Source organism: Solea senegalensis, linkage group LG20, assembly GCF_019176455.1.
Source record: "Solea senegalensis isolate Sse05_10M linkage group LG20, IFAPA_SoseM_1, whole genome shotgun sequence".
Classification (NCBI taxonomy): domain Eukaryota; kingdom Metazoa; phylum Chordata; class Actinopteri; order Pleuronectiformes; family Soleidae; genus Solea; species Solea senegalensis.
This window is the reverse complement of record NC_058039.1, coordinates 9536926-9563310: the sequence shown is the minus strand read 5'-3', so window position 1 is coordinate 9563310 and position 26385 is coordinate 9536926. Positions and strand designations below refer to the sequence as shown.

The window sequence follows — 26385 nt, the reverse complement described above, 5'->3', positions numbered from 1 at the left end:
ACCCAAATGTTTAAATGCAAATGTTTAAATGCCAAATGACATGTAATGTAATGTTGTCTGAAACGGTATTAAAAGGGCTGAAAGAGTTAAAAAGAGATATGTTCATGCAAGTAAAACTTTTTCTTTTCATCAGCTCATCAGTTTTTGGGATAAATTAAGGGCATGTTTGGAGTGATTGAAGTTTTCCATAAAGCATTCTGAACCATCAGTAAAGGAGCCAGACCGTTATTCAGCCAGGGATGCTACACAAATCACATGCTAATGTGGCAAAAAAAATAGAAAGACTGATTACACCAAATTACAATAGCCCGAGGAAATACAGAGTGAAATGTACAGGTAGGTGGAACACCTGCTAGGCATTGCTGCCAGTCGCACCTCCGCCGGTGCCCACGGGTCAGCTGCAGGGTCATCAGTTTAGTATTTTTTGGATGTGTGAAATGAGAGAAATAAACAATTATGTTGTATTGCAAGACCTCCTTTCCTTATGATGTTGTTATGAAATCACATTGTTTCCTTTTTTGTTTCCACAGATCATGGCCTGTTTCCACAAAACTCTACGTCGGGCAAAGTTAGCTTTAGTTGGCCTTGCCTGCACTTTTATTGCATTCTTTATATTTTTTGAGTCACAGTCTCCTTTGTGTCCATCTACATCTACATTAGCTTATGAATTAAACGCTGACGGCACTGAAAAGCCCATCGTCCTGCTGTGGTTCTGGCCTCTTGGTGTGAAGTTTGATTTCAAAATCTGCTCAACCTACTTCAACATTAGTAGCTGCATACTGACTGATGATAGATCCATGTACAGCAGAGCAGAAGGAGTCATTATCTTCCATAAAGATATCAAATGGTACAGGAATAACCTTCCCAAGGACCCACGTCCATCTTTTCAGAAATGGATTTGGTTCCACGTGGAATCTCCGACAAACACACTGAAGATACCAGGTTTGGAAAACCTGTTCAACTTAACACTGAGCTACAGACGAGACGCCAACATTGTGGTGAGGAATGAGGTGACTATCAAGAAAGAAGAGATGAAGGACGTCTTTGTTCTGCCCAAGAAAGACAAACTGTTGTGTTGGATTGTCAGTAACAATGCTGCGAGCACTGGAACAAGTACAAGAGAGAAATATTACAATGAACTGTCCAAACATATAAAGATTGAACTGTTTGGTTCTGCACATACAGGGCGTCGGTTGAGCTATGAAGACTATTACCCAACCCTTGCTAGTTGTAAGTTTTACCTCTCATTTGAGAACTCGCTCCACAAGGACTACTTTGGAGAAAAGGTAAACGGGCCCCTCGTTGCAGGGTCGGTCCCTGTAGTTATGGGTCCACCAAGAGAAAACTATGAGCAGTTTATTCCCAATGGCTCCTTCATTCACGTCAATGACTTCCCTGACGCAAAATCACTGGCAGAGTTTCTACAGCAGCTGGACAAGGATGATAAAGCATACATGGGTTATTTTGAGTGGAGAAAGTATCATAAAGTGGTGCCTCATCTTTTGTCAATGCAGAATGAATTCATTCATCCCATCTGTCTCGCCTGTGACCACATTTCAAAAGACAAGGAGTACCATGTAGTTAATGACCTTTATGAGTGGTACTTTACATGAAAACTGCTGTGACATCATTTTGTTAGAAGTTATTAGGCATTGCATTCTATTTATTTATCTATTTGTAATTCATTTGAACATGTGTTCTCTTAGCTTCAGACATCTTTTGCAAACTAAAAGAAACATTTCACATTAAACAATTGATTGAAAACATCCTGTATCCTTAGATCCTTATTACACTATATTTTGATACATGTTATTCTTACAATGCTATGTTTAGTATTTAGTATATTTGTAATGGACTTTGAACATGTTCGTCCGCCTCAGCTCGTCATTTCACTGTAAACTGTGAAAACCTAGGGAAAATACACAGTGTGTACATTGTAGAACTGGAACAACATCGCGGGCAAGATATTACCGTGAACTTTCTAAACACATAAAGATTGATCTCTTTGGATTTGCTTAAACTGGTCACCGGTTGAGCTTTGAAGACTTTTACCCAACCATCAGTTATTGTACGTTTTTCATTGGGCAATTACCCAATGATTAATTAATTACTACAGCACAGACATCTTTAGATTTTTGCCAGATAAATCAGAGATAAATCAGAGATTAAGTGTGTTAACACTGTGTTCTACATGTTCCATCTGTCTGACGCTCTCCTCTTTATCAGCATCAGTGGCTCTCCTAAATGTGTGACATTCTTCCGCTCACTAGATTGTACATCATGGAATAATTGTGTAGGGCTTGAAATAAGAAGATGAGCATGTTTCTCAGTTGATTTCAAAGTGGTTCCATTACATGTGAAAAAATTAGGACACCCTATGAATACATGTGTGTTTTTTAACATATTTAGACATATGGATATTTAATATCTATTTTAACAATACTGAGAGATTCAAGTAATAGAACTAAAATTGAAGACAATACTTTTTAAAACTTTCCGTAAAACGTAATAAAATAAACATGCAATTTCTGGTGAGGAATAAATTAGGACACCCCCACATTTGTCCCAGTTAAAATGGCTGATATCACAAACACAGGTGTATCACATCAAGTGCACATGATTAGAACATTGTTACTCAACATTTTGAAGGAGGCTTACCCTATTTAAACCTCAGACATTCAGTTTGGTGTGCTCCTGACTGTTGACGTGAGCATGAACACCATGGGGAGATCGAAAGACCTGTCTGAGGCCTTCAGAAAGAAGATAGTTGCAGCTTATGAGTCTGGTAAGGGAATTAAAAAGATCTCAAAAGAGTTTGAAATCAGCCATTCAAAACAACTGCCAACATGCCCAGGTCTGGCCGTCCAAGCAAGTTCACCCCGAGAGCAGACCGCAAGATGCTAAAAGAAGTCTCCAAAACTCTTAAATGTCATCACAGGACCTACAGCAGGCTCTGGCGACTGTTGATGTGAAAGTCAGAAAGAGACTGCACAAGTTTAATTTTCATGGGAGGTGTGCAGGGAGGAAACCTTTACTCTCCAAGAGAAACATTAAGGCCAGACTGAAGTTTGCCAGAGAGAATGTAGACAAAGAACAGGACTTCTGGAATAATGTTCTTTGGACAGATGAGTCTAAAATTGAATTATTTGGACAACAGAACAGAGGACATGTTTGGCGCACACCAAATACAGCGTTAAGTCATTAATAGCATATCATTTCAGTTCATACTTCTTAATATAAATAATAAATGATAATGTTAATTTGACTTGATAAATGAAGACTTATTCAGATTAAATAACTCAAATCACTCAAAAATGTTGGGCCACACGGTGGTATAGTGGTTAGCACTCTCGCCTTGCAGCGAGAAGACCCGGGTTCGAGCCCCGGTTGGAACAAGGGCCTTTCTGCATGGAGTTTGCATGTTCTCCCCGTGTGTGCGTGGGTTCTCTCCGGGTTCTCCGGCTTCCTCCCACAGTCCAAAAACATGCAATGTGGGGATTAGGTAAATTTGACACTCTAAATTGACCGTAGGAGTGAGTGTGAGAGTGAATGGTTGTTTGTCTCTAGTTGTGTGTGTGGCCCTGCGATGGACTGGCGAACTGTCCAGGGTGTACCCCGCCTATCGCCCGATGTAGCTGAGATTGGCACAGCACCCCCCGCGACCCTCTGGTGGAGGATAAAGCGGTTAGATGATGACTGACTGACTCCAAAATGTTAATCATTAAAGTAACAAAGCTACATCAAAGGTTATGACTAAAGTACCAGTAACAAAAGCACAAGTACAAAGTACAAATCAATATCTCTATCATTATAAATCATATAAGGAAGTTTCCAAATTACTCAATTGAAATAAGCATTACATCCACAAACACACAATCAAAGGCGTTTGGGAAGCATAGCCTCCAAACTTAGCTCAACACTACTATACCAGTGGTGTCTTCAATCATTGATCAGGAGCTGTGGCTGTGAGGTGTCTCCAAGAGAAAGCAAACTGACTGAACCAACTCCAAACATTTCATACCATGCTTCCTGTATTCCTCAGGCCCTTCCTTCCTGTTACCTGGGGCTCCACCACTGATGTGGTTGCCCCCTGCAGGTTTGGAGTGTCAGGGATCTGATAGTTGTTGGGATTGTGGCTCTTTGCTGAGTGAACCAGGTTTTGACACAACACCTATAATGGACAGGTAAACATTATTAGCTTTTGATTATCTAATCCTTAACTACATAAATACATGTTCCCTCTAACATGTGTGTATGTGTGTGTATGTTGAAGTGCTCCAAACCCACGGTTCTCAAACTGTGGTACGTGTACCACCAGTGGTACGCGAGATTCCTCTGGTGGTACTTGGAGGAAAATCTGAAATACTGCTCTACTGTATATACCAGGGTATGTGTTCAGAGTGGAGCTGAGGAGTTTTGACCAGGGTGTGTAGTAAATGAAACAAATAACAAAATTATTATAATAAATTATTATTATTATTAATAATAATAATAATAATAATAATAATAATAACAATACTACTACTAATAATAATAATGTTGATACTAATAAAAATGATAAATAGGATAATTATTAGTAGTATTATTATTAATCATAATCATGATAGTAATATTAATAACAGTAATAATAATAATAATAATTTGAGTCACCTTATCACTCACTCCATTTTCATCTAATTTTACAACACCAGTAGTATATGTGAGGAAAAGGAGGAGGAGTATGAAAGAGAAAATGATCTTATTAGGAATAAATCTGTGTCCTTGCCACATGGCTTTCACAGTTACAACACTTAAGAATGTGAAGCTCTACATTTCAGGATGTCATGGTCCTTCCCACACTTAGCACATGGCCAGTTTCCCCTGCATGATGCTGCCACACGTCCATATCTTTGACATTTAAACCACAGACTATATATAATACTATATAAATACTCCTCTTTTCCTTGCTTGTCCAAGCTGAACTACATCTTTATATAACACAGTCATTGTTCCACTGGAAAAGACTCTCCGTTTTACATACTAAGCCAAATGATAAGATCAACGTTCAACTGTAGCTCCCAATGGTGTGGGGTGGTACTGCAGGCACATATGACACAGATACCATAAGTCAGGACACCGCACAAAACCTTTCAAGTAATGACCTAAATCAAAAGCATCAAACCTACTGTAAATAAGTGTAAAACATGTCCTGTTTAAAACACTGAGAACAGTATTGAGTCTTTTGACTCACTACTTCATTGCTATCAGATAAAACTTGGCACATGTTTAACACTGGAGGAAACCCAAGGCACACCCCCAGTACTGGGTCTGCTCTGCCCTTTGGTTAAATATTATTTAATGACTTCCTTAGTTGTTGTGCCACCATGGTCAGATTTACAATCGCAAGAGGAGCTTGTTGGGTCAGGAAGTGGACTTTTATGTGCCTGTTTTTACTTAAACTCAAAGGAAAGGTGAGTGTAAAAGATTGATAATAAGATTTTTGTCCTCAATTGCAGGTAATAGAAAAAAATGTTATACTTATGTGAGTACAAACTCTGTTTTGAGGTTCCAGGAGGTTTAGCCAGTATATAAAACGGGAAGTAGACTAAACAAACTTAGATCTGGTGTTCAACTGACTCAGTTAACACCTTTCCTGTTAAGATACAAGCACATTTGTCACATTGTGAATTACAAGCATCACAACCATGAATAACTTACTTCCAACATCAAACAAGAGACATTCAACAAGGTGAAATGTTAAGCATTTTCTTTATAGAAAAAGCCGTAGAAGACACACAGTGAGTGAGAGTTGAAAAGAAACAAATCTGTCAAGTTCTGGGAATACATCAAAAAGGATTTACTCTATATTATTTTTTTACGTCATATTTCATTACTGAAATGAAACAAATAACAAAAGACTATTATGATCAACACTAATAATAATAATAATAATAATAATAATAATAATAATAATAACAATAATTATTATAATTATAATAATAATAATAATTGTGAGAGAGAGAGAGAGATTAAATATAAGCAAAGATATTTTGTAACACTTTACAAGAAGGTGCACAAGAAAGAGTAAAGTATGTCAGTGACCTCTGACATTTGGCATGTGGCTTTAACTTATAAAAGACTGTTTGTTTGTTTTTTAAAGGGTTTGGAAGACATTTGATCTGATATGCTAATGAGTGGGCGATTACCCAATGATCATCTTTAGATTTTTGCCAGATAAATCAGATGAAGTATTTTATATGAACTGTGACTAAGTGTGTTAACACTGTGTTCTACCTGTCCTTGTACATACTCCACAAGAACAGAGAAATGTGTTGTCTCTCCCAGGCCTGAGAGAAAAGAATGACATAAGTGTGTTGTATATAATAATTCATTCATTATTATTATTTATTTATTTTTGGCTCTTTCTTGTTGTCATTCAATCTTAACCATAGCCCAGTCTGAGCTTTGGGTATAGAAGTGAAGATATCGGGGTCTTTACTTGCTCACTCAGCAGTATTTGTCATCGTTATCAAACCTGCATAAACATCCGAGGGCTTCAAACCACTTTCAAGGAGTCTTGGAAACAAAGACTGAAAACTGAAAATAAATCCTTCTTTAAATTATTATTTTTAATAAGCTTTTTTATTAGATAAACATACAAATAAAAGCGGGAAAAAAACATGCAACACTGATCCAAGAGAAAAGATGACAAGAGAGAGAGAGCTGGTCAATGTCACTTTCCACCTTTTTGATCAATAAATAAAATGTATATTGAAGCTAATATTGGACAGTTAACCAACACAAATACCACTACTGACTTTAACAATAACAATAAGCATGTGAATGGAATGTTAGAAAAACCGCTGGGAAAAATAATTGTCATGTTGCATGGAATTTCCTACGGTCAGTATGACCGTGCGTGGTCAAATAGGTCAGATTATTATTATTATTGTTATTTTTATTATTATTATTATTATCATTATTATCATTATTAATAATAATAATAACAACAATAATAATCATAACAATAATTATCATCATATTCTGATTGTCTTTTGTGTAATTAACATGAAAACATGTTTAAATGAAAACACATAGGCCTGCAACTTTGGGAAAAGTCAGGGACCAGCAGGATTACATTTTTTTATTCAACAAAGTTATTGCATAGGCTATTTGGGGTTCAAAGCGGTCAAACTGACCATCGTGGCCGTTCAAAAACAAAAGTTATTGGTAGCCTATGCACAGTTAAAAAGTTAATGCCTTAAGTTATTAAATTGTGTTACTAATTATAGTAGCACAAGGTTTGCGTGTTGTTCCTCTGTGTTTTAATAAATCGCCTTCATTCTTTCATTTGATTTGACATTATGGCCAAAGCAAATCGGAGTTTTTTTGGGTTTATTTGGGCTACACTCTCAAGCATCGCTCGACGCGCAATTGGGACACTGTCAAATCAGCAACTTCCATCTTCAGATCCCCAAAGCTTTAGGAAGTTGGGTTATTTGTAAAGATCTCTATAACGCCAGAGAGCCTACGCAGTCAGTGAAAGAGCCACATGTGGCTCACGAACCATAAGTTCCCAACCCCAGGGCTACAGTATTTAAAAAAGTATGTATTAGTTATATTGTCAATTTAAAGATCCCATAGCCCGGAAGTGCCAATTAACGCAGCATTTTTGTGTGTATCTGCATCGTTACCTCGTTTATGAGGCCCTAAAAGTCCATAACAATCAGTTTAGCCACTGCTGAGAGCGCAGGCTTTGATTGTTTTCCTGAGCTCTACGACGGCACTTCCGTTGACTAGTTACGTCACTGGCGAATTTCATCACTCCTCTAAACAGCAGCGCCTCCTAGTCCGGGCACTAGAGTCCGGACACATCCTCTGACGTACTTTCAACTGTAGAAGAAGAAGAACCACTCTCGTTGTAGCTGCTGAGCTCCGTACAACCGATACGTTCAGCAGCTACAACAAGAGTAGTTCTTCTTCTTCTTCTTCTACAGTTGAAAGTAGCAATATAAAGCAGGACACAGCACCAAACTTCACCTAAAGGAAGGAGCAGTGCCAACAATACGTATATAACTGTCTTTGTGTGCATGTTTTGTCGTTTAGCATTAGCGATAGCCGGCCACGGGCTAAGCCACACACTACGCTTGTGTTTCATTTGCATGTGTGTTTATCATCACGGTAACCACAACGTTATCCAAGCTACAGGTGTCCTGCAGCAGTTTTTCACTTGTCACAGTGTCTTCTGACTCTGGGTCAGACTCCGGATCAAATGTGTAAGGGATTACGGCATTACTCAATGTTTTGGTAAATGTTTTGATGATTAATTTACAGAGCAATCCCTGCAAAGTTATTTTACATTACATTACATTGCATTACATTTTTAGGTTAACTAGACTAGGATTGGTTTGTATCTGACAGGGTGGGGGTGTTGGCGCAGTTATTTTTGGTGTACCGAATCATGAGAATCGGTTAATTTGTTCAGTACTTCCTGCATCAGTCACTGAACTGAAATACAGTGGCAGGGTTTGTGATGAGGCTCTTTACTCGCGATAGAGTAAATACCCCTCTGGAGATTAACCCACATTTTCAGAATTGTTAAGTCTTTTTAACTGATCTGACTTTCGGCATTGTTCGCTTTGATTCTTGTGTCGGACATCTTGCTCATGACTCTTCCTGTCACAACGTCACGCATAGTGTCAGCTCAGCTCGATGAAAAAAACAAAAAACAGGTACCAGGTACTATCACTAATGGAAAAGCAAAATAACCATGCTGTGCTGATGAGGTACTTTTACGAACCTATGATTTGACTGCTTCAGTGGAAGATTTTAGCTGTGCTTTAGTTGAATTGCTGTCAATTAAGTCATGATTTTGTTTCTGTCTTTTTTTGTCCCCACAGATGATGGCCCTTTTAAGTAAACGGTCATGTTTGGCAAAAATAAGTGCTATTTGCCTTGCCGTCACTTTCATTGCATTATTTCTATATTTTGAGTCACCTTTGTGTCCATCTACATCTACATTAGCTTATGAATTAAACGCTGACGGCACTGACAAGCCCATCGTCCTGCTGTGGTTCTGGCCTCTTGGTGTGAAGTTTGATTTCAAAATCTGCTCAACCTACTTCAACATTAGTAGCTGCATACTGACTGATGATAGATCCATGTACAGCAGAGCAGAAGGAGTCATTATCTTCCATAAAGGTATCAACTGGTACTGGAATAACCTTCCCAAGGACCCACGTCCATCTTTTCAGAAATGGATTTGGTTTCACGTGGAATCTCCGACAAACACACTGAAGATACCAGGTTTGGAAAACCTGTTCAACTTAACACTGAGCTACAGACGAGACGCCGACATTGTGGTGAGGAATGAGGTGACTATCAAGAAAGAAGAGATGAAGGACGTCTTTGTTCTGCCCAAGAAAGACAATCTGTTGTGTTGGATTGTCAGTAACAATGCTGCGAGCACTGGAACAAGTACAAGAGAGAAATATTACAATGAACTGTCCAAACATATAAAGATTGAACTGTTTGGTTCTGCACATACAGGGCGTCGGTTGAGCTATGAAGACTATTACCCAACCCTTGCTAGTTGTAAGTTTTACCTCTCATTTGAGAACTCGCTCCACAAGGACTACTTTGTAGAAAAGGTAAATGGGCCCCTCGTTGCAGGGTCGGTCCCTGTAGTTATGGGTCCACCAAGAGAAAACTATGAGCAGTTTATTCCCAATGGCTCCTTCATTCACATCAATGACTTCCCTGACGCAAAATCACTGGCAGAGTTTCTACAGCAGCTGGACAAGGATGATAAAGCATACATGGGTTATTTTGAGTGGAGAAAGTATTATAAAGTGGTGCCTCATCTTTTGTCAATGCAGAATGAATTCATTCATCCCATCTGTCTCGCCTGTGACCACATTTCAAAAGACAAGGAGTACCATGTAGTTAATGACCTTTATGAGTGGTACTTTACATGAACACTGCTGTGACATCATTTTGTTAGAAGTTATTAGGCAGTGAAGACACTAAATATCTCAGGGTTCTTGGTTGTTGATTGAATACTCTTAACAAACTCTTAATTGGACTTAGTTTATTGGTTCATTTTTTAGACAACAATAAGTTTTCCTTTACTTTGTAAACCAGTTTTGGTGTGTATCTTCTGCCTTCCTCAGAACTGTTACCTGATCATCGTCATCCAACATCAACAAAACTTACCATTACTTTCTGTCTAAAAAAGTTCAGTAGACATAATGAATTTTCACAACATAAGTCTTAATTGTTTATTGTTATAATTTATAAATTTAAATATTTTATAAATACAAATCTGATTTCTCTACTTTGAGATGACAGATGACAAAGAATCATGATCATATTCTTATTTTTTTCCTGTTTCCCAAAATAAAAGCTTTGCCTAGCATTTGCATTCTATTTATTTATCTATTTGTAATTAATTTGAACATGTGTTCTCTTAGCTTCAGACATCTTTTGTAAACTAAAAGAAACATTTCACATTAAACAATTGATTGAAAACATCCTGTATTCTTAGATCCTTATTACACTATATTTTGATACATGTTATTTTTACAATGCTATATTTAGTATTTAGGATATTTGTAATGGACTATGAACATGTTCGTCCACCTCAGCTCGTCATTTCACTGTAAACTGTGAAAACCTAGGGAAAATACACAGTGTGTACATTGTAGAACATTTTTCTGTTAACTGTATGTTTATTTGGCATCATCAAACTTATATGTAATAACAGATCAACACGTTTTATATATTTCTACAATGTTATTGTCCAACAATGTTGCTTAATGCTCACAATCCAATAAATTAATTATTAATTATTAAACAAAAACAAAAACAAAACCTTTCAAGTAATGACCTAAATCAAAAGCATCAACCTACTGTAAATAAGTGTAAAACATGTCCTGTTTAAAACACTGAGAACAGTATGGAGTCTTTTGACTCACTACTTCATTGCTATCAGATAAAACTTGGCACATGTTTAACACTGGAGGAAACCCAAGGCACACCCCCAGTACTGGGTCTGCTCTGTCCTTTGGTAAAATATTATTTAATGACTTCCTTATTTGTTGTGCCACCGTGGTCAGATTTTCAATCGCAAGAGGAGCTTGTTGGGTCAGGAAGTTGTCTTTTATGTGCCTGTTTTTTTACTTAAACTCAAAGGAAAGGTGAGTGTAAAAGATTGATAATAAGATTTGCCAATGTCCTAAATTGCAGGTAATAGAAAATTTTTTTATACTTATGTGAGTCTTTTTATCTAAATAAATTGTGAGCTACAAGTACATACTCTGTTTTGAGGTTCCAGGAGGTTTAGCCTATTATTTAAAATGGGAAGTAGACTAAACAAACTTATATCTGGTGTTCAACTGGCTCAGTTAACACCTTTCCTGTTAAGATACAAGCACTTTTGTCACATTTAACAGATTGTGAATTGCAAGTATCACAACTACGAATAAGGTACTTCCAACATCAAACAAGAGACATTCAACAAGGTGAAATGTTAAGCATTTTCTTTATAGAAAAAGCAGTAGAAGACACACAGTGAGTGAGAGTTGAAAAGAAACAAATCTGTCAAGTTCTAGGAATACATCAAAAAGGATTTACTGTATATTATTTCTTACGTCATATTTCATTACTGAAATGAAACAAATAAAAAATAATTATAATAAATCAATCATTATTATTATTATGATTAACACTAATTGTAATAATAATAATTATTATTATTATAAAAATGATAATAATAATAACTGAGAGAGAGAGAGATTACATTTTTTTTATTTGGGCATATCTCGATATTTTAATATCTATCATATATTTCTAAACGAGATATAAAACGGACAATATCGCTTGTATCGATAATAGTTCATTTTGCGTTAAACTGACAATATGCCTACATGGGCCGCAAGTTGGCAACTATTTCTCCTCTCCCTCTCCCTGCATCCCGACACACACACACACACACACACGCCCTTTCTGCTCCGTCTCCCCTTTCACTCTCACCTACACTCAGCGACAACATGGAGACGGAGTGCGCCGCAAAAGAGGAGTTGCTCAGCAAACGAAAGAACAATGGCTGGATCATTTGGAGATGGTTTGGTTTTAAAGTGTCAGAAGACCAGCAGCAAAATGTTTTCTGGAAAAAAATGTTTTCGGTCTTTTGTCAAGCACTTGTCACACAGTGTATTTCTCACACTGAAAAAACAAATGATAATATACATTTCTCTGGCGCGCTGCTATTGCTGTGGAACCGGGAGGAAACTGTTCTCATACACATGCGCTTACCTACTGAGCGATGCTCACTTTAGCAGATACTCAACCTTGTGGCCAAAAAGAGAAAGGCACCTCTCTGTAAGTGCTACTTACTTGCTACAGATGCTACTTTGTGATTTCCACAGAACTAAAAGAATAAAAAAACTGGACATTATTACCTCTGAACATTTGAAATGAAATAACTTGAAAAACATATATGTAAATTGGGGGTCCTTACACTAGTGTAGTCATATTTCCATCTGTTTTTTTTGTTTCTTTTCTTTTTGAAATAACAATTTGCAGTGCAGTTGCAGTAAATGTGTCAGTGGAAAGTGTTTATTGTTACTGTTATAATTGTAACAGTATTGAATTTTTGAATGAATTACTGTATATTATTGTCATGCAGGAAAGAGATTTGTTTTATTTTATTCAAGGAGCATTTTTATGTCAGTGACTTCTGACATTTGGCATGTGGCTTTAACTTATAAAAGACTGTTTGTTTGTTTTCTAAAGGGTTTGGAAGACATTTTATCTGATATGCTAATGAGTGGACGATTACCCAATGATCATCTTTAGATTTTTGCCAGATAAATCAGATGAAGTATTTTATATGAACTGTGACTAAGTGTGTTAACACTGTGTTCTACCTGTCCTTGTACATACTCCACAAGAACAGGGAAATGTGTTGTCTCTCCCAGGGCTGAGAGAAAAGAAATCACCAGCGCACCAAACGTTTAACATGAGAAGTTACACATCCGACTGAGGTTAAATTACACTATAAAATCTATAAAATAAGTTATATGAATAATTTAGAAATGCATTTGACACCATGACATGAATTGCAAAAGAGCCACAAGTTCCCGACCCCAGGGCTACAGTGTTTAAACAAGTATACATATTAGTTATATTCTCAATTTAATTTACAGATTTTAGCTGTGCTTTGGTTGAACTGCTGTCAATTAAGCCATGATTTTGTTTCTTTCTTTTTTTATGTCCCCACAGATGATGGCCCTTTCAAGTAAACCATCATGTCTGGCAAAAATAAGTGCTATTTGCCTTGCCGTCACTTTTATTGCCTTATTTCTATATTTTGAGTCACAGTCTCCTTTGTGTCCATCTACGTCTACATTTGCTGATGAACTAACCTCTGAAGGCACAGTTCCCACTGAAAAGCCCATCGTCCTGCTGTGGTTCTGGCCTCTTGATGTGAAGTTTGATTTCAAAATCTGCTCAACCTACTTCAACATTAGTAGCTGCATACTGACTGATGATAGATCCATGTACAGCAGAGCAGAAGGAGTCATTATCTTCCATAAAGGTATCAACTGGCACTTGAATAACATTCCCAAGGACCCACGTCCATCTTTTCAAAAATGGATTTGGTTCCACGTGGAATCTCCGACAAATACACTGAAGATACCAGGTTTGGAAAACCTGTTCAACTTAACACTGAGCTACAGACGAGACGCCGACATTGTGGTGAGGAATGAGGTGACTATCAAGAAAGAAGAGATGAAGGACGTCTTTGTTCTGCCCAAGAAAGACAAAGTGTTGTGTTGGATTGTCAGTAACAATGTTGCGAGCACTGGAACAAGTACAAGAGAGAAATATTACAATGAACTGTCCAAACATATAAAGATTGAACTGTTTGGTTCTGCACATACAGGGCGTCGGTTGAGCTATGAAGACTATTACCCAACCCTTGCTAGTTGTAAGTTTTACCTCTCATTTGAGAACTCGCTCCACAAGGACTACTTTGTAGAAAAGGTAAACGGGCCCCTCGTTGCAGGGTCGGTCCCTGTAGTTATGGGTCCACCAAGAGAAAACTATGAGCAGTTTATTCCCAATGGCTCCTTCATTCACATCAATGACTTCCCTGACGCAAAATCACTGGCAGAGTTTCTACAGCAGCTGGACAAGGATGATAAAGCATACATGGGTTATTTTGAGTGGAGAAAGTATTATAAAGTGGTGCCTCATCTTTTGTCAATGCAGAATGAATTCATTCATCCCATCTGTCTCGCCTGTGACCACATTTCAAAAGACAAGGAGTACCATGTAGTTAATGACCTTTATGAGTGGTACTTTACATGAAAACTGCTGTGACATCATTTTGTTAGAAGTTATTAGGCAGTGAAGACACTGAATATCTCAGGGTTCTTGGTTGTTGATTGAATACTCTTAACAAACTCTTAATTGGACTTAGTTTATTGGTTCATCTTTTAGACAACAATAAGTTTTCCTTTACTTTGTAAACCAGTTTTGGTGTGTATCTTCTGCCTTCCTCAGAACTGTTACCTGATCATCGTCATCCAACATCAACAAAACTTACCATTACTTTCTGTCTAAAAAAGTTCAGTAGACATAATGAACTTTCACAACATAAGTCTTAATTGTTTATTGTTATAATTTATAAATTTAAATATTTTGTAAATACAAATCTGATTTCTCTACTTTGAGATGACAGATGACAAAGAATCATGATCATATTCTTATTTTTTTCCTGTTTCCCAAAATAAAAGCTTTGCCTAGCATTTGCATTCTATTTATTTATCTATTTGTAATTAATTTGAACATGTGTTCTCTTAGCTTCAGACATCTTTTGTAAACTAAAAGAAACATTTCACATTAAACAATTGATTGAAAACATCCTGTATTCTTAGATCCTTATTACACTATATTTTGATACATGTTATTTTTACAATGCTATATTTAGTAAACTGTGAAAACCTAGGGAAAATACACAGTGTGTACATTGTAGAACATTTTTCTGTTAACTGTATGTTTATTTGGCATCATCAAACTTATATGTAATAACAGGTCAACACGTTTTATATATTTCTACAATGTTATTGTCCAACAATGTTGCTTAAAGCTCACAATCCAATAAATAAATTATTATTATTATTATCATTATTATTAATAATAATAATAATAATAATAATAATAATAATAATAACAATAATATAAATAACAGTAATTGTAGAACTTTCTAGCAGGCAAAACTATTTGTCTTTCATTCTATTTATTTGTTCATCGTTGTAATTGGTATCAAAGCACCGTTGCCTTTAAAGAGCCTTTAAAGTGCATTGTCAAAGCCATGTTTTGTTATATATTGCCTTCGTATACAGCTTTGAAAATCTATCTATCATCAGAACCTGTACGACTTGTCGGTTTTACAACCTAACAAGATGCTGTCTAACTTCTACCACTAACAAGATGCTGTCTAACTTCTACCACTAACAAGATGCTGTCTAACTTCTACCACTAACAAGGTACTGTCTAACTCCTAACTTCTAACTGACTGCTAACTGACGTCTGCTTAACTATGTATGTGGAATAAAACTTCAGAAAGACAGTCGAGTTGTGCCCGCCGTACTTGTTCTGGTCACCCTTTCCAGAAGGGAGCATTGAGCTGGAAAGACCAGCCAGCAGAAATCTGGACAGTTGTAAAACCGTTGTCGGCGCCGTATCAGTGAAGTACGGACTGCCGAGCGGTGGACGGCAATCGCAAAGTACCAGGACCGGCGAGCTGGGGACACTGGTGAAGTGAGTCAGCCATAAAGTGAATCACTCAACGAAGAAGCCGGAGCAGAGAGCTTACGGAGCCGTTGAAGGATTACAGGAAGTGCCGCAGCCGTGAGGAAGGCTGTGAAGATTGCACAAGGAATACAGAGCTCTTCTGGGCGAAGAGCTAAACCGTTAAGCCACTAACAGTGCTACCGAAGAGCCTCACAGACTGTGACATTGTGACGTTGACAGCTTGGGGCGTGGACATTCGTGTGCCATTCGTGGACGTGTCGTTTGCAAAGGACTGAATCCTTTGAACGAGTCATTGGCAACGAACCAGAGAGTGAACTCCAATCAATTCCAATTCCGGAGTGAGTCAGGAGTTCAAAGAAGTAAAATGGCAGACGACGAGCCAGATCTGGAAAGTCTGCAGCGGAGACGGTCAAATACGCAGCGGAGCCTAACAACACGTATTAACCGCCTTAATGTCAATGCTGGTTGTCTAGGTGCAGATGAATTGTCGGAAGAGTTGGCAGGATTAAAGAGCGATTATGGTGCTTTCGTCGATGCCTGCAATGAATATATTGAAGAACTGGGACAGATAGACCCAACGGACGATAACTGTGAACTGAGCAGTGCCCTAGCGACGAGGGACGCCATTGTGAGAAGGTACCGTGAGACTATGGAAATGCTGTGGTTCAAGGATGCTGAGCTGGAAATAGAAGCCCTCGTGACACAGTTCAATTCGGCCTTCGATCAGTTTGAGGCGCTCCGGAGGGAAAATATACTGCCGTGGAGTCAGAAAGAGGCCACAGGAAGACAACTGGATCGAAAGCTTAATAGACTGAGACAGCCTGTATATGCTTGGAAAGGCTATATTCCATACGGAAAAGAGAAATGGACACTCCTTTTGGAATTAGAAGATGAAAAGGAGGCACTAATGGATAAGTGGGCGTACCGCCGGGATAACGAACAGGGAAATGGAAATGGGATCCGACCAGTAACCCGTGTTCGTACCATCCCACCTGTTCACACCCACTCGGCTATCGTTTCTCTGCCTGTTGACAGGCAGAGTACTGGATGTGTTACCAGCCCTCCGCAGCCTCAACAACCTGACCGTAGACCTAATGTCAATTTTGCTCGACCTCCAACCCTCACTAGCATACCAGGACTTCACACTACTCCCGTCCACTTCAGTAAGGGACAAAGGAGCACTATGCCCACCAGCAACTTCGGTACAGTCACGGGAGGAGACAGCACTCAACCCAAAGCAAAGGTCACACCGATAAGCTTGCCTAAGCTCTCCGGGAATGAAAAGGTACAACCCTCTAGCTAAACTCTGTAGAGGGGTCAGTTATGCCCGTTATGCCAGTTATGCCCGAAAGGCTGTAAAGAAGTGGGTTGCTCGTATAGGGAGAGCCCCTTTTCCAGCAAAGTGGGAGGTAGTACTGACAGTGACCGAACTTGAAACTGCAGATCCCCCTACGTCACCCTGATACGTCATCAGAGACACTGTGAGACGGGGAGTAAAGACGAAAGTCTGGGGTGTGGTATTCAGTTGCATGGCTTCGACGAAAGCACCATAATCGCTCTTTAATCCTGCCAACTCTTCCGACATCTGCACCTAGACAACCAGCATTGACATTAAGGCGGTCAAATACGCAGCGGAGCCTAACAACACGTAGGCTGTTAGGCTCTACGTGTTGTTAGTGAGTGATAATTTGAGTCACCTTATCACTCACTCCATTTTCATCTAATTTTACAACACCAGTAGTATATGTGAGGAAAAGGAGGAGGAGGATGAAAGAGAAAATGATCTTATTGGGAATAAATCTGCGACCTTGCCACGTGGCTTTCACAGTTACAACACTTAGGAATGTGAAGCTTCACATTTCAGGATGTCATGGTCCTTCCCACACTTAGCACATGGCCAGTTTCCCCTGCATGATGCTGCCACACGTCCATATCTTTGACATTTAAACCACAGACATATACATACTCCTCTTTTCCTTGCTTGTCCAAGCTGAACCACATCTTTATATAACACAGTCATTGTTCCACTGGAAAAGACTCTCCGTTTTACATACTAAGCCAAATGATAAGATCAACGTTCAACTGTAGCTCCCAATGGTGTGGGGTGGTACTGCAGGCACATATGACACAGATACCATATGTCAGGACACCGCACAAAACCTTTCAAGTAATTACCTAAATCAAAAGCATCAAACCTACTGTAAATAAGTGTAAAACATGTCCTGTTTAAAACACTGAGAACAGTATTGAGTCTTTTGACTCACTACTTATTTCTATCAGATAAAACTTGGCACATGTTTAACACTGGAGGAAACCCAAGGCACAACCCTAGTGCTGGGTCTGCTCTGCCCTTTGGTTCTGGGAATACATCAAAAAGGTTTTACTGTATATTATTTTTTTACGTCATATTTCATTACTGAAATGAAACAAATAAAAAATTATTATAATAAATTAATCATTATTACTATTATGATTAACAGGAATTATAATATTAATAACAATAATAATAATTATAAAAATGATAATAATAATTGAGAGAGAGAGAGAGAGATAAAAAAAAAATTATTTGGGCGATATCTCGATATTTTAATATCTATCATATATTTCTAAACGAGATATAAAACGGACAATATCGCTTGTATCGATAATAGTTCATTTTGCGTTAAACTGACAATAGGCCTACATGGGCCGCAAGTTGGCAACTATTTCTCCTCTCCCTCTCCCTGCATCGCGACACACACACACACACACACGCCCTTTCTGCTCCGTCTCCCCTTTCACTCTCACCTACACTCAGCGACAACATGGAGACGGAGTGCGCCGCAAAAGAGGAGTTGCTCAGCAAACGAAAGAACAATGGCTGGATCATTTGGAGATGGTTTGGTTTTAAAGTGTCAGAAGACCAGCAGCAAAATGTTTTCTGGAAAAAAATGTTTTCGGTCTTTTGTCAAGCACTTGTCACACAGTGTATTTCTGAAAAAACAAATGATAATATACATTTCTCTGGCGCGCTGCTATTGCTGTGGAACCGGGAGGAAACTGTTCTCATACACATGCGCTTACCTCCTGAGCAATGCTCACTTCAGCAGATACTCAACCTTGTGGCCAAAAAGAGTAGAAACTGTGTTCTACCTGTCCTTGTACATACTCCACAAGAACAGAGAAATGTGTTGTCTCTCCCAGGCCTGAGAGAAAAGAAATCACCAGCGCACCCGACGTTTAACATGAGAAGTTACAGATCCGACTGAGGTTAAATTACACTATAAAATCTATAAAATAAGTTACATGAATAATTTAGAAATGCATTTGGCACCATGACATGAATTGCAAAAGAGCCACAAGTTACCGACACCAGGGCTACAGTATTTAAAAAAGTATACATATACATTAGTTATTATTATTATTATTATTATTATTATTATTATTATTATTATTATTAATAATAATAATAATAATAATAATAATAATAATAACCCAAGGACACTTTACAAACAAGATGAATTAAAATCACACAATTTTTAAAAACCAAAAAACACATAAAATCAACACAATAAATTTGGGGACGTGACAGTAAGCAGGGGGGTTAGAGGGAGTAGGCGGTCCGGAACAGGTGAGTTTTGAGTCTTGATTTGAAGAGGTGGAGAGAGTCACAGTTAGGGAGGTCAGGTGGTAGTGTGTTCCAGAGCTGAGGAGCAGAGTGGCTGAAGGCTCTGCCCCCCATAGTGCTGAGGCCGGCAGGGGGCACAGAGAGGTGGATGGAGGAGGAGGATGATGACGTGCAGGAGATCAGACAGGTAGGCAGGGGCAAGGTTGTGGATGGCCATGTATGTGTATAGGAGGAGTTTGTACGTTGATGCGGTGTTTGATAGGGAGCCAGTGGAGGTGCTGGAGGACGGGGGTGATGTGGTGGTGTGAGGGGGTCTTTGTGATGATACGAGCGGCTGAGTTTTGGACCAGTTGCAGTTTATAGAGAGACTTTTGGGGGAGGCCATAGAGGAGAGAATTGCAGTAATCAAGAGTTATATTCTCAATTTAATTTACAGAGCAATCCCTGCAAAGTTTTTAGGTTAACTACAATGTTATTGTCCAACAATGTTGCTTAAAGCTCACGATCCAATAAATTAATTGATTAATTATTTTAAAAAAAAACAAAAAAAAAAACAACTTTCAAGTAATGACCTAAATCAAAAGTATCAACCTACTGTAAATAAGTGTAAAACATGTCCTGTTTAAAACACTGAGAACAGTAGTGAGTCTTGGCACATGTTTAACACTGGAGGAAACCCAAGGCACACCCCCACACTGTAAGACATTTTTAGTCTGTTCAACTTGCAAATGGAAGTTCACCTGCTGCCTTAGAATTGCAATTCAACTCAACTTAAACGATATCCTTGTTTTGACTAATAAACTTAAGTTTATAAAGTTGAGTTAAGTGCAGTGGTATAGTTATCTCAACATTCTTCTATTAGTTATCAAAGTTGATTCAACTTTCAATCACTTTGTGGTTTAACTCGTTTCAGCAAGTTCAAACAAATAAATATCCTATATTAACAGGGATGTAAAAGTCACTTTCTGCATTATAATAAATTACAATTTCAAGTTGATACAACTATTCTATATTGACACAACTTGTCCTATCAAGTTAAGAAAATTTAAATTTCATATTTGTTTTAACTTGAATGTCTATTTTATTTTGACTGATGCTATCAAGCTTAATGATTTGAAATAATCACAATTGACTCTTGCAGCTCTTGCAGTCATTTATTTGAACCACGTTAAACAGCAGCTTAAAAAACAGCTGTGCTAACAAAACCAGACAAAATGTCTAAACCACACCAAAGACAAGTTGTTAAGTATCATACATTTACACATTATAATTTGGCCCAATGTGGTGTGGGTACTGGAGGTTCAGGCAGTATGTTGCTCCCATCAGCATCACGAAGCCTGTGGGCACATCCTGTTGGTCATGAAGAATGATTGTCTCTTATACCACCACAGCCATGTTGAAGACTTTCAGAGGAAATGCACCATGCAGAGATTCCTCACGTCCAATTAACAGTCCAACCTGCATTCCTCTCATCAAGGGTTTCTCCATGAGCCTGATGACGAAGATAAAGACAATTACTGTCTCATAAAGGAAAACATTTTATTTTCATTTTTAGGAACGTCAAAATATACTGATAGAACAGTTGTGACATCTCATTATTTTATCAATACTTAAACATTTTACAGACATGTAAAATGTCTGTAAAATGCCTGTAATGCCCTTTAATACAGCCTATTGAGGGCCAGGTTGCTGCATCTTTCTTAAATTGTACTGTTTTGTATAACATGTACCGATGCAGAACAGTGGTTGAACTGTTTATTCTGACAAGGTCTGCACTAATACTCAATCTCAAATAAGATTGAGATACAGTCTGACATTAGCCAGGCTAGTCCTCCCTTTTATTACTGTAAATTCTGTGTAGAAGGTTGTGTAGAAGATTTTGTTAAAGATGTCAAAGACTGACAGTTTCAAATGAGTCCTTGGTAGTTGGAATATTGTGTATATATTTTAGTTATGGCAAAAAATAATCTGTATAAAAGACTAGGGCTGCAAATAACAACTATTTTCAAAATTCTTGATTAATCGTTGTTTCATCAATAAAATGTCAGTAAACATTGAAAATGTTGATCAGTGTTCTTCAAACCTGGAAATTATATTCCCAGTGAATATTCACATTTAAGAAGCTGAAAAATCAGAAAACTTTTTTTTTCTTATTTACAGAGCAATCCCTGCAAAGTTTTTAGGTTAACTACAATGTCACGATCACGATCCAATAAATTAATTGATTAATTATTAAAAAAAAAAAAAAAAACCTTTCAAGTAATGACCTAAATCAAAAGTATCAACCTACTGTAAATAAGTGTAAAACATGTCCTGTTTAAAACACTGAGAACAGTATGGAGTCTTTTGACTCACTACTTCATTGCTATCAGATAAAACTTGGCACATGTTTAACACTGGAGGAAACCCAAGGCACACCCCCAGTACTGGGTCTGCTCTGTCCTTTGGTAAAATATTATTTTATGACTTCCTTATTTGTTGTGCCACCGTGGTCAGATTTTCAATCGCAAGAGGAGCTTGTTGGGTCAGGAAGTGGACTTTTATGTGCCTGTTTTTTTACTTAAACTCAAAGGAAAGGTGAGTGTAAAAGATTGATAATAAGATTTGCCAATGTCCTAAATTGCAGGTAATAGAAAAAAATGTTATGCTTATGTGAGTCTTTTTATCGAAATAAATTGTGAGCTACAAGTACATACTCTGTTTTGAGGTTCCAGGAGGTTTAGCCTATTATATAAAACGGGAAGTAGACTAAACAAACTTAGTCTTTCCTGTTAAGATACAAGCACATTTGTCATATTTGGCAGATTGTGAATTACAAGCATCACAACCATGAATAAGGTACTTCCAACATCAAACAAGAGACATTCAACAAGGTGAAATGTTAAGCATTTTCTTTAAAGAAAAAGCAGTAGAAGACACACAGTGAGTGAGAGTTGAAAAGAAACAAATCTGTCAAGTTCTAGGAATACATCAAAAAGGATTTACTGTATATTACTTTTGGATTTATTTTTAAAGATTTATTCAGTACTTCCTGCATGACCGTAGCACAGACTCCGTCTGACACAGTCACTGAACTGAAATACAACGACAGGGTGTGCAGGTTTCTGGCAGTGCTGTCGCTAAATACACCAGCCTTCCTGTTAAATGATGACATTTCTCATGCTAAATGTTGGAGATTAATCCACATTTTCAGAATTGTTTAGTCTTTTTAACTGATCTACAGTTCGGCATTGTATGACCTGTTTCTTGTGTCAGACGTCTCTTCCCGTGACAGCACTCGTGCTGTGCCAAGGTAAATCGAGTCGCACTAGTGGAACCACGCCTTATGTCAGTACAACTGAGAAGTTCCTTATTCTCTTAGTTTACATGTATTTTAAAAGTCTTAACAAGAATTCTTGTTTTTATGTAAACATACTGAATGTGGTAAAGCAGAAAATCCCAACATTAAACAGATCTACAAATCCTGCTTTGTAGTTCAGGCCTCTTCTCTGACGAGTTACTGTTACAAACTTATGATTTGACTGCTTCAGTGGTTTCTTTTAGTTAAGCTTTAGTTGAATTGCTGTCAATTAAGTCATGATGTTGTTTCTGTCTTTCTTACTTTCATTTTTTTTTGTCCCCACAGATGATGGCCCTTAAACCGTCATGTCTGGCAAAAATAAGTGCTATTTGCCTTGCCGTCAATTTTATTGCATTATTTCTATATTTTGAGTCACAGTCTCCTTTGTGTCCATCTACATTAGCTGATGAAGAAACCTCTGAAGGCACAGTTCCCACTGAAAAGCCCATCGTCCTGCTGTGGTTCTGGCCTTTTGGTTTTAGGTTTGATTTCAATATCTGCTCAGCGTACTTCAACATTGATAGCTGCATACTGACTGATAATAGATCCATGTACAGCAAAGCAGAAGGAGTCATTTTCTACCACAAACATATTGATTGGAATTTCAAAAACATGCCTCTCGATCCACGCCCAACATTTCAGAAGTGGATTTGGCTTAATGAGGAATCTCCAAGGAACACAGCAAAAAAACCAGGTTTAGAAAACCTGTTCAATTTAACACTGAGCTACAGACGAGACGCCGACATTGTGATGAGGGATGAGGTGACTATCAGGAAAGAAGAGATGAGGGAAGACTTTGTTCTGCCCAAGAAAGACAAACTGGTGTGTTGGATTGTCAGTAACAAAGCCCCAGGAACTGGAACAAGTACAAGAGATAAATATTACCATGAACTTTCTAAACATATAAAGGTTGATCTCTTTGGATCTGCTTATACTGGGCACCGGTTGAGCTTTGAAGACTATTACCCAACCATCGGTAGTTGTAAGTTTTACCTCTCGTTTGAAAACTCACTCTTCAAAGATTACATGACAGAAAAGGTGAATGGGCCCCTCGCAGCAGGGACAGTCCCTGTCGTTCTGGGTTCACCAAGAGAAAACTATGAGCAATTCCTTCCCAATGGCTCCTTCATTCACGTCAATGACTTCCCTGACGCAAAATCACTGGCAGAGTTTCTACAGCAGCTGGACAAGGATGATAAAGCATACATGGGTTATTTTGAGTGGAGAAAGTATTATGATGTCCTTCCTCATCTTTTGACAGTGGCAAAACAATTCATTCAACCCACCTGTCTCGCCTGTGACCACATAGCAAAATACAAAGAGTACAATGTAGTTAATGACCTTTATGAGTGGTACTTTACACCAGAACTGCAATAGAAGATCATTATACCTACCATCCACAATTAGTGTGAACAGCATAAATGATAAAAGTAAGCAAAGATATTTTGTAACACTTTACAAGAAGGTGCACAAGCATAAACATATTTAGATTTTTGCCAGATAAATCAGAGCTAAATTAGAGATTAAGTGTGTTAACACTGAGTTCTACATCTGTCTGACGCTCTCCTGTTTATCAGCATCAGTGGCTCTCCTAATTGTAGTTGTGTAGCATTGTTTTGCTCAGATGTTATTAGGCAGTGAAGACACTGAATATCTCAGGGTTCTTGGTTGTCGATTGAATACTCTTAACAAACTGTTAATTGGACTTGGTTTTTTGGTTCGTTTTTTTAGACAACAATAAGTTTTCCTTTACCTTGTTTACCAGTTTCCGCGTGTATCTTCTGCCTTCCTCAGAATTGTCACCTGCTGGATGATGGTGGTGGCGTGCCTTATAAGCTAACATCAGGTAGGGGTGTGCGATATGTATCGTCTACGATAGTATCTTAATTGTGGTTTTAACGATGTGTGAAATCACAATATCGAGTATGTCGAAATCATTTTGGAAGAACCAATCAAAACACGCCTTTTTAAGAGGCCACACATTCACTGCATGATCAATCATGATGCGGCACATGCGCATTGAGAACACGTGACGTGTCCACACTTCACAACAACAAGCTCATGTAGCTGCATGTATGGCTGAAGTTAAACATGAGTGAACAAACGGCCCCAAGCGACAAAACGCAAACTCATACCAGCCTCGGAATCGACGTTGTTGGATTTAATAACTAAATCTGGATCATCCTCACTCGCATGGAGGTGCTTTGGCTTTGAAAACACTGATTTCTCTCAAAAGACACCAATCTGCAAACTATGTCCGAAAGGGGTTGCCGTCAATGACAGCTCGACAACAAATTTGTTTCACTATCTGTGAATTAACCACCGCACAGAATATGAAGAATATGAAAAGGTTCGTCAGTCAGCGGTCGACCACGCACGGCCAGCTAAGGTACCGACAAGAAAACGCACTCAGCAAATTTGGCAGCAGTTAAATGTGTATCCACATTCTCATGTTAATGCCTTGTGGTTCAAATATGATGAGTATTGTTTACATTGGGGGAAGTGTCAGTTTAAAATGCGCTAAAGCAGGGGTCTCAAACTGGCGGCCCGGGGCTACATGTGGCCCTCCAATCGATTTCATGTGGCCCTCCAAACAATATCAAGTTGTAACGAGTCATTTCTATATGTTTTTATTTATTATATTTATTAATAGATTAATTTTGCACCATGAATATGTTTTTTATTGTTGCATATTAAAACAAGCACTTACATTTTGAAATTATCCAATCCAAACCAACTTTATTTGTAAGGCACAAAACAAACACAGTGGACCAGTGCTGTACATTATAATGGATAAAAGACAGAAAAGCTCACACGAGGCAAGAGTACATATAAAAAAGGAATGAATACAGCATATTAATATGTAATTTTGAGCTCATAACGTCCACCGCAGCTGTTGCTTTTCCCAAAAAAGTTGGGTTTTTTTTTTTACTTGACTGGCCCCCGACTGACCAGAGGAGACAGTCAGTGGCCCACATTTCATTTGAGTTTGAGACCCCTGTGCTAAACATTGTTTTTGTTGCTCATTGCGCAATACTTTATAAAGTAAGTTTAAGTTAATAAATAAGACCTGTTTTTTTGTCAATATTATCATTAACATCTCATATACTATTAACAAGAGCAAGCTGTGCACAACAGGCCTGCATGCTTTTATCAAAAAATATCGAGATATTGATTTTCATCGACATCGCACACCCCAAACATCAGGTATCAGGTGACACTTGTGAGGAAGTCGGAAGATAACATAACTCTTAATTGGATTTTTTTTACAATTTATAAATGTAAATCTTTTGTGAATACAAATCTTATTTCTGTACTTTGAGATGACAGATGACAAAGAATCATGATCATATGCTCAATTTTTTTTTCATTTCTTTTTTTTATGTGTGTGTGTGGGGGGGTTCTCAAACTGAGAACAATAGAATAGAAAAGTATGATATTAAGATCACTTTCTGTTTCCTAAAATAAAAGCTTTGCCTGTCCAGCATTCGCATTCTATTTATCTATCTATTTGTAATTAATTTGAACATGTGTTCTCTTAGCTTCAGACATCTTTTGTAAACTATAAGAAACATTTCACATTAAACGATTGAAAACATCCTGTATCCTTAGATCCTTTTTACACTATATTTTG

At 37.9% G+C, this 26385-nt stretch overlaps 4 protein-coding genes across 4 annotated transcripts; all 4 read left to right on the top strand.

Annotated features, from left to right (window-relative positions):
- Positions 1-533: 533 nt before the first annotated feature.
- LOC122786812 (4-galactosyl-N-acetylglucosaminide 3-alpha-L-fucosyltransferase 9-like) lies at positions 534-14446 on the top strand. The gene is made up of 2 exons (XM_044053308.1): positions 534-1649; positions 14392-14446. The coding sequence occupies exon 1, from the start codon at positions 534-536 to the stop codon at positions 1611-1613; it is 1080 nt and encodes a 359-aa protein (XP_043909243.1). The 3' UTR covers positions 1614-1649; positions 14392-14446.
- LOC122786688 (4-galactosyl-N-acetylglucosaminide 3-alpha-L-fucosyltransferase 9-like) lies at positions 5370-10389 on the top strand. Its single transcript, XM_044053153.1, has 2 exons — positions 5370-5450; positions 8880-10389. The coding sequence occupies exons 1-2, from the start codon at positions 5418-5420 to the stop codon at positions 9954-9956; spliced, it is 1110 nt and encodes a 369-aa protein (XP_043909088.1). The 5' UTR covers positions 5370-5417; the 3' UTR covers positions 9957-10389.
- LOC122786689 (4-galactosyl-N-acetylglucosaminide 3-alpha-L-fucosyltransferase 9-like) lies at positions 11087-14446 on the top strand. Its single transcript, XM_044053155.1, has 2 exons — positions 11087-11177; positions 13264-14446. The coding sequence occupies exon 2, from the start codon at positions 13264-13266 to the stop codon at positions 14353-14355; it is 1092 nt and encodes a 363-aa protein (XP_043909090.1). The 5' UTR covers positions 11087-11177; the 3' UTR covers positions 14356-14446.
- Positions 14447-21898: 7452 nt separating this feature from the next.
- On the top strand, positions 21899-25324 carry LOC122786690 (4-galactosyl-N-acetylglucosaminide 3-alpha-L-fucosyltransferase 9-like). The gene is made up of 2 exons (XM_044053156.1): positions 21899-21988; positions 23037-25324. The coding sequence occupies exon 2, from the start codon at positions 23037-23039 to the stop codon at positions 24126-24128; it is 1092 nt and encodes a 363-aa protein (XP_043909091.1). The 5' UTR covers positions 21899-21988; the 3' UTR covers positions 24129-25324.
- The last annotated feature ends 1061 nt before the right edge of the window (positions 25325-26385 follow it).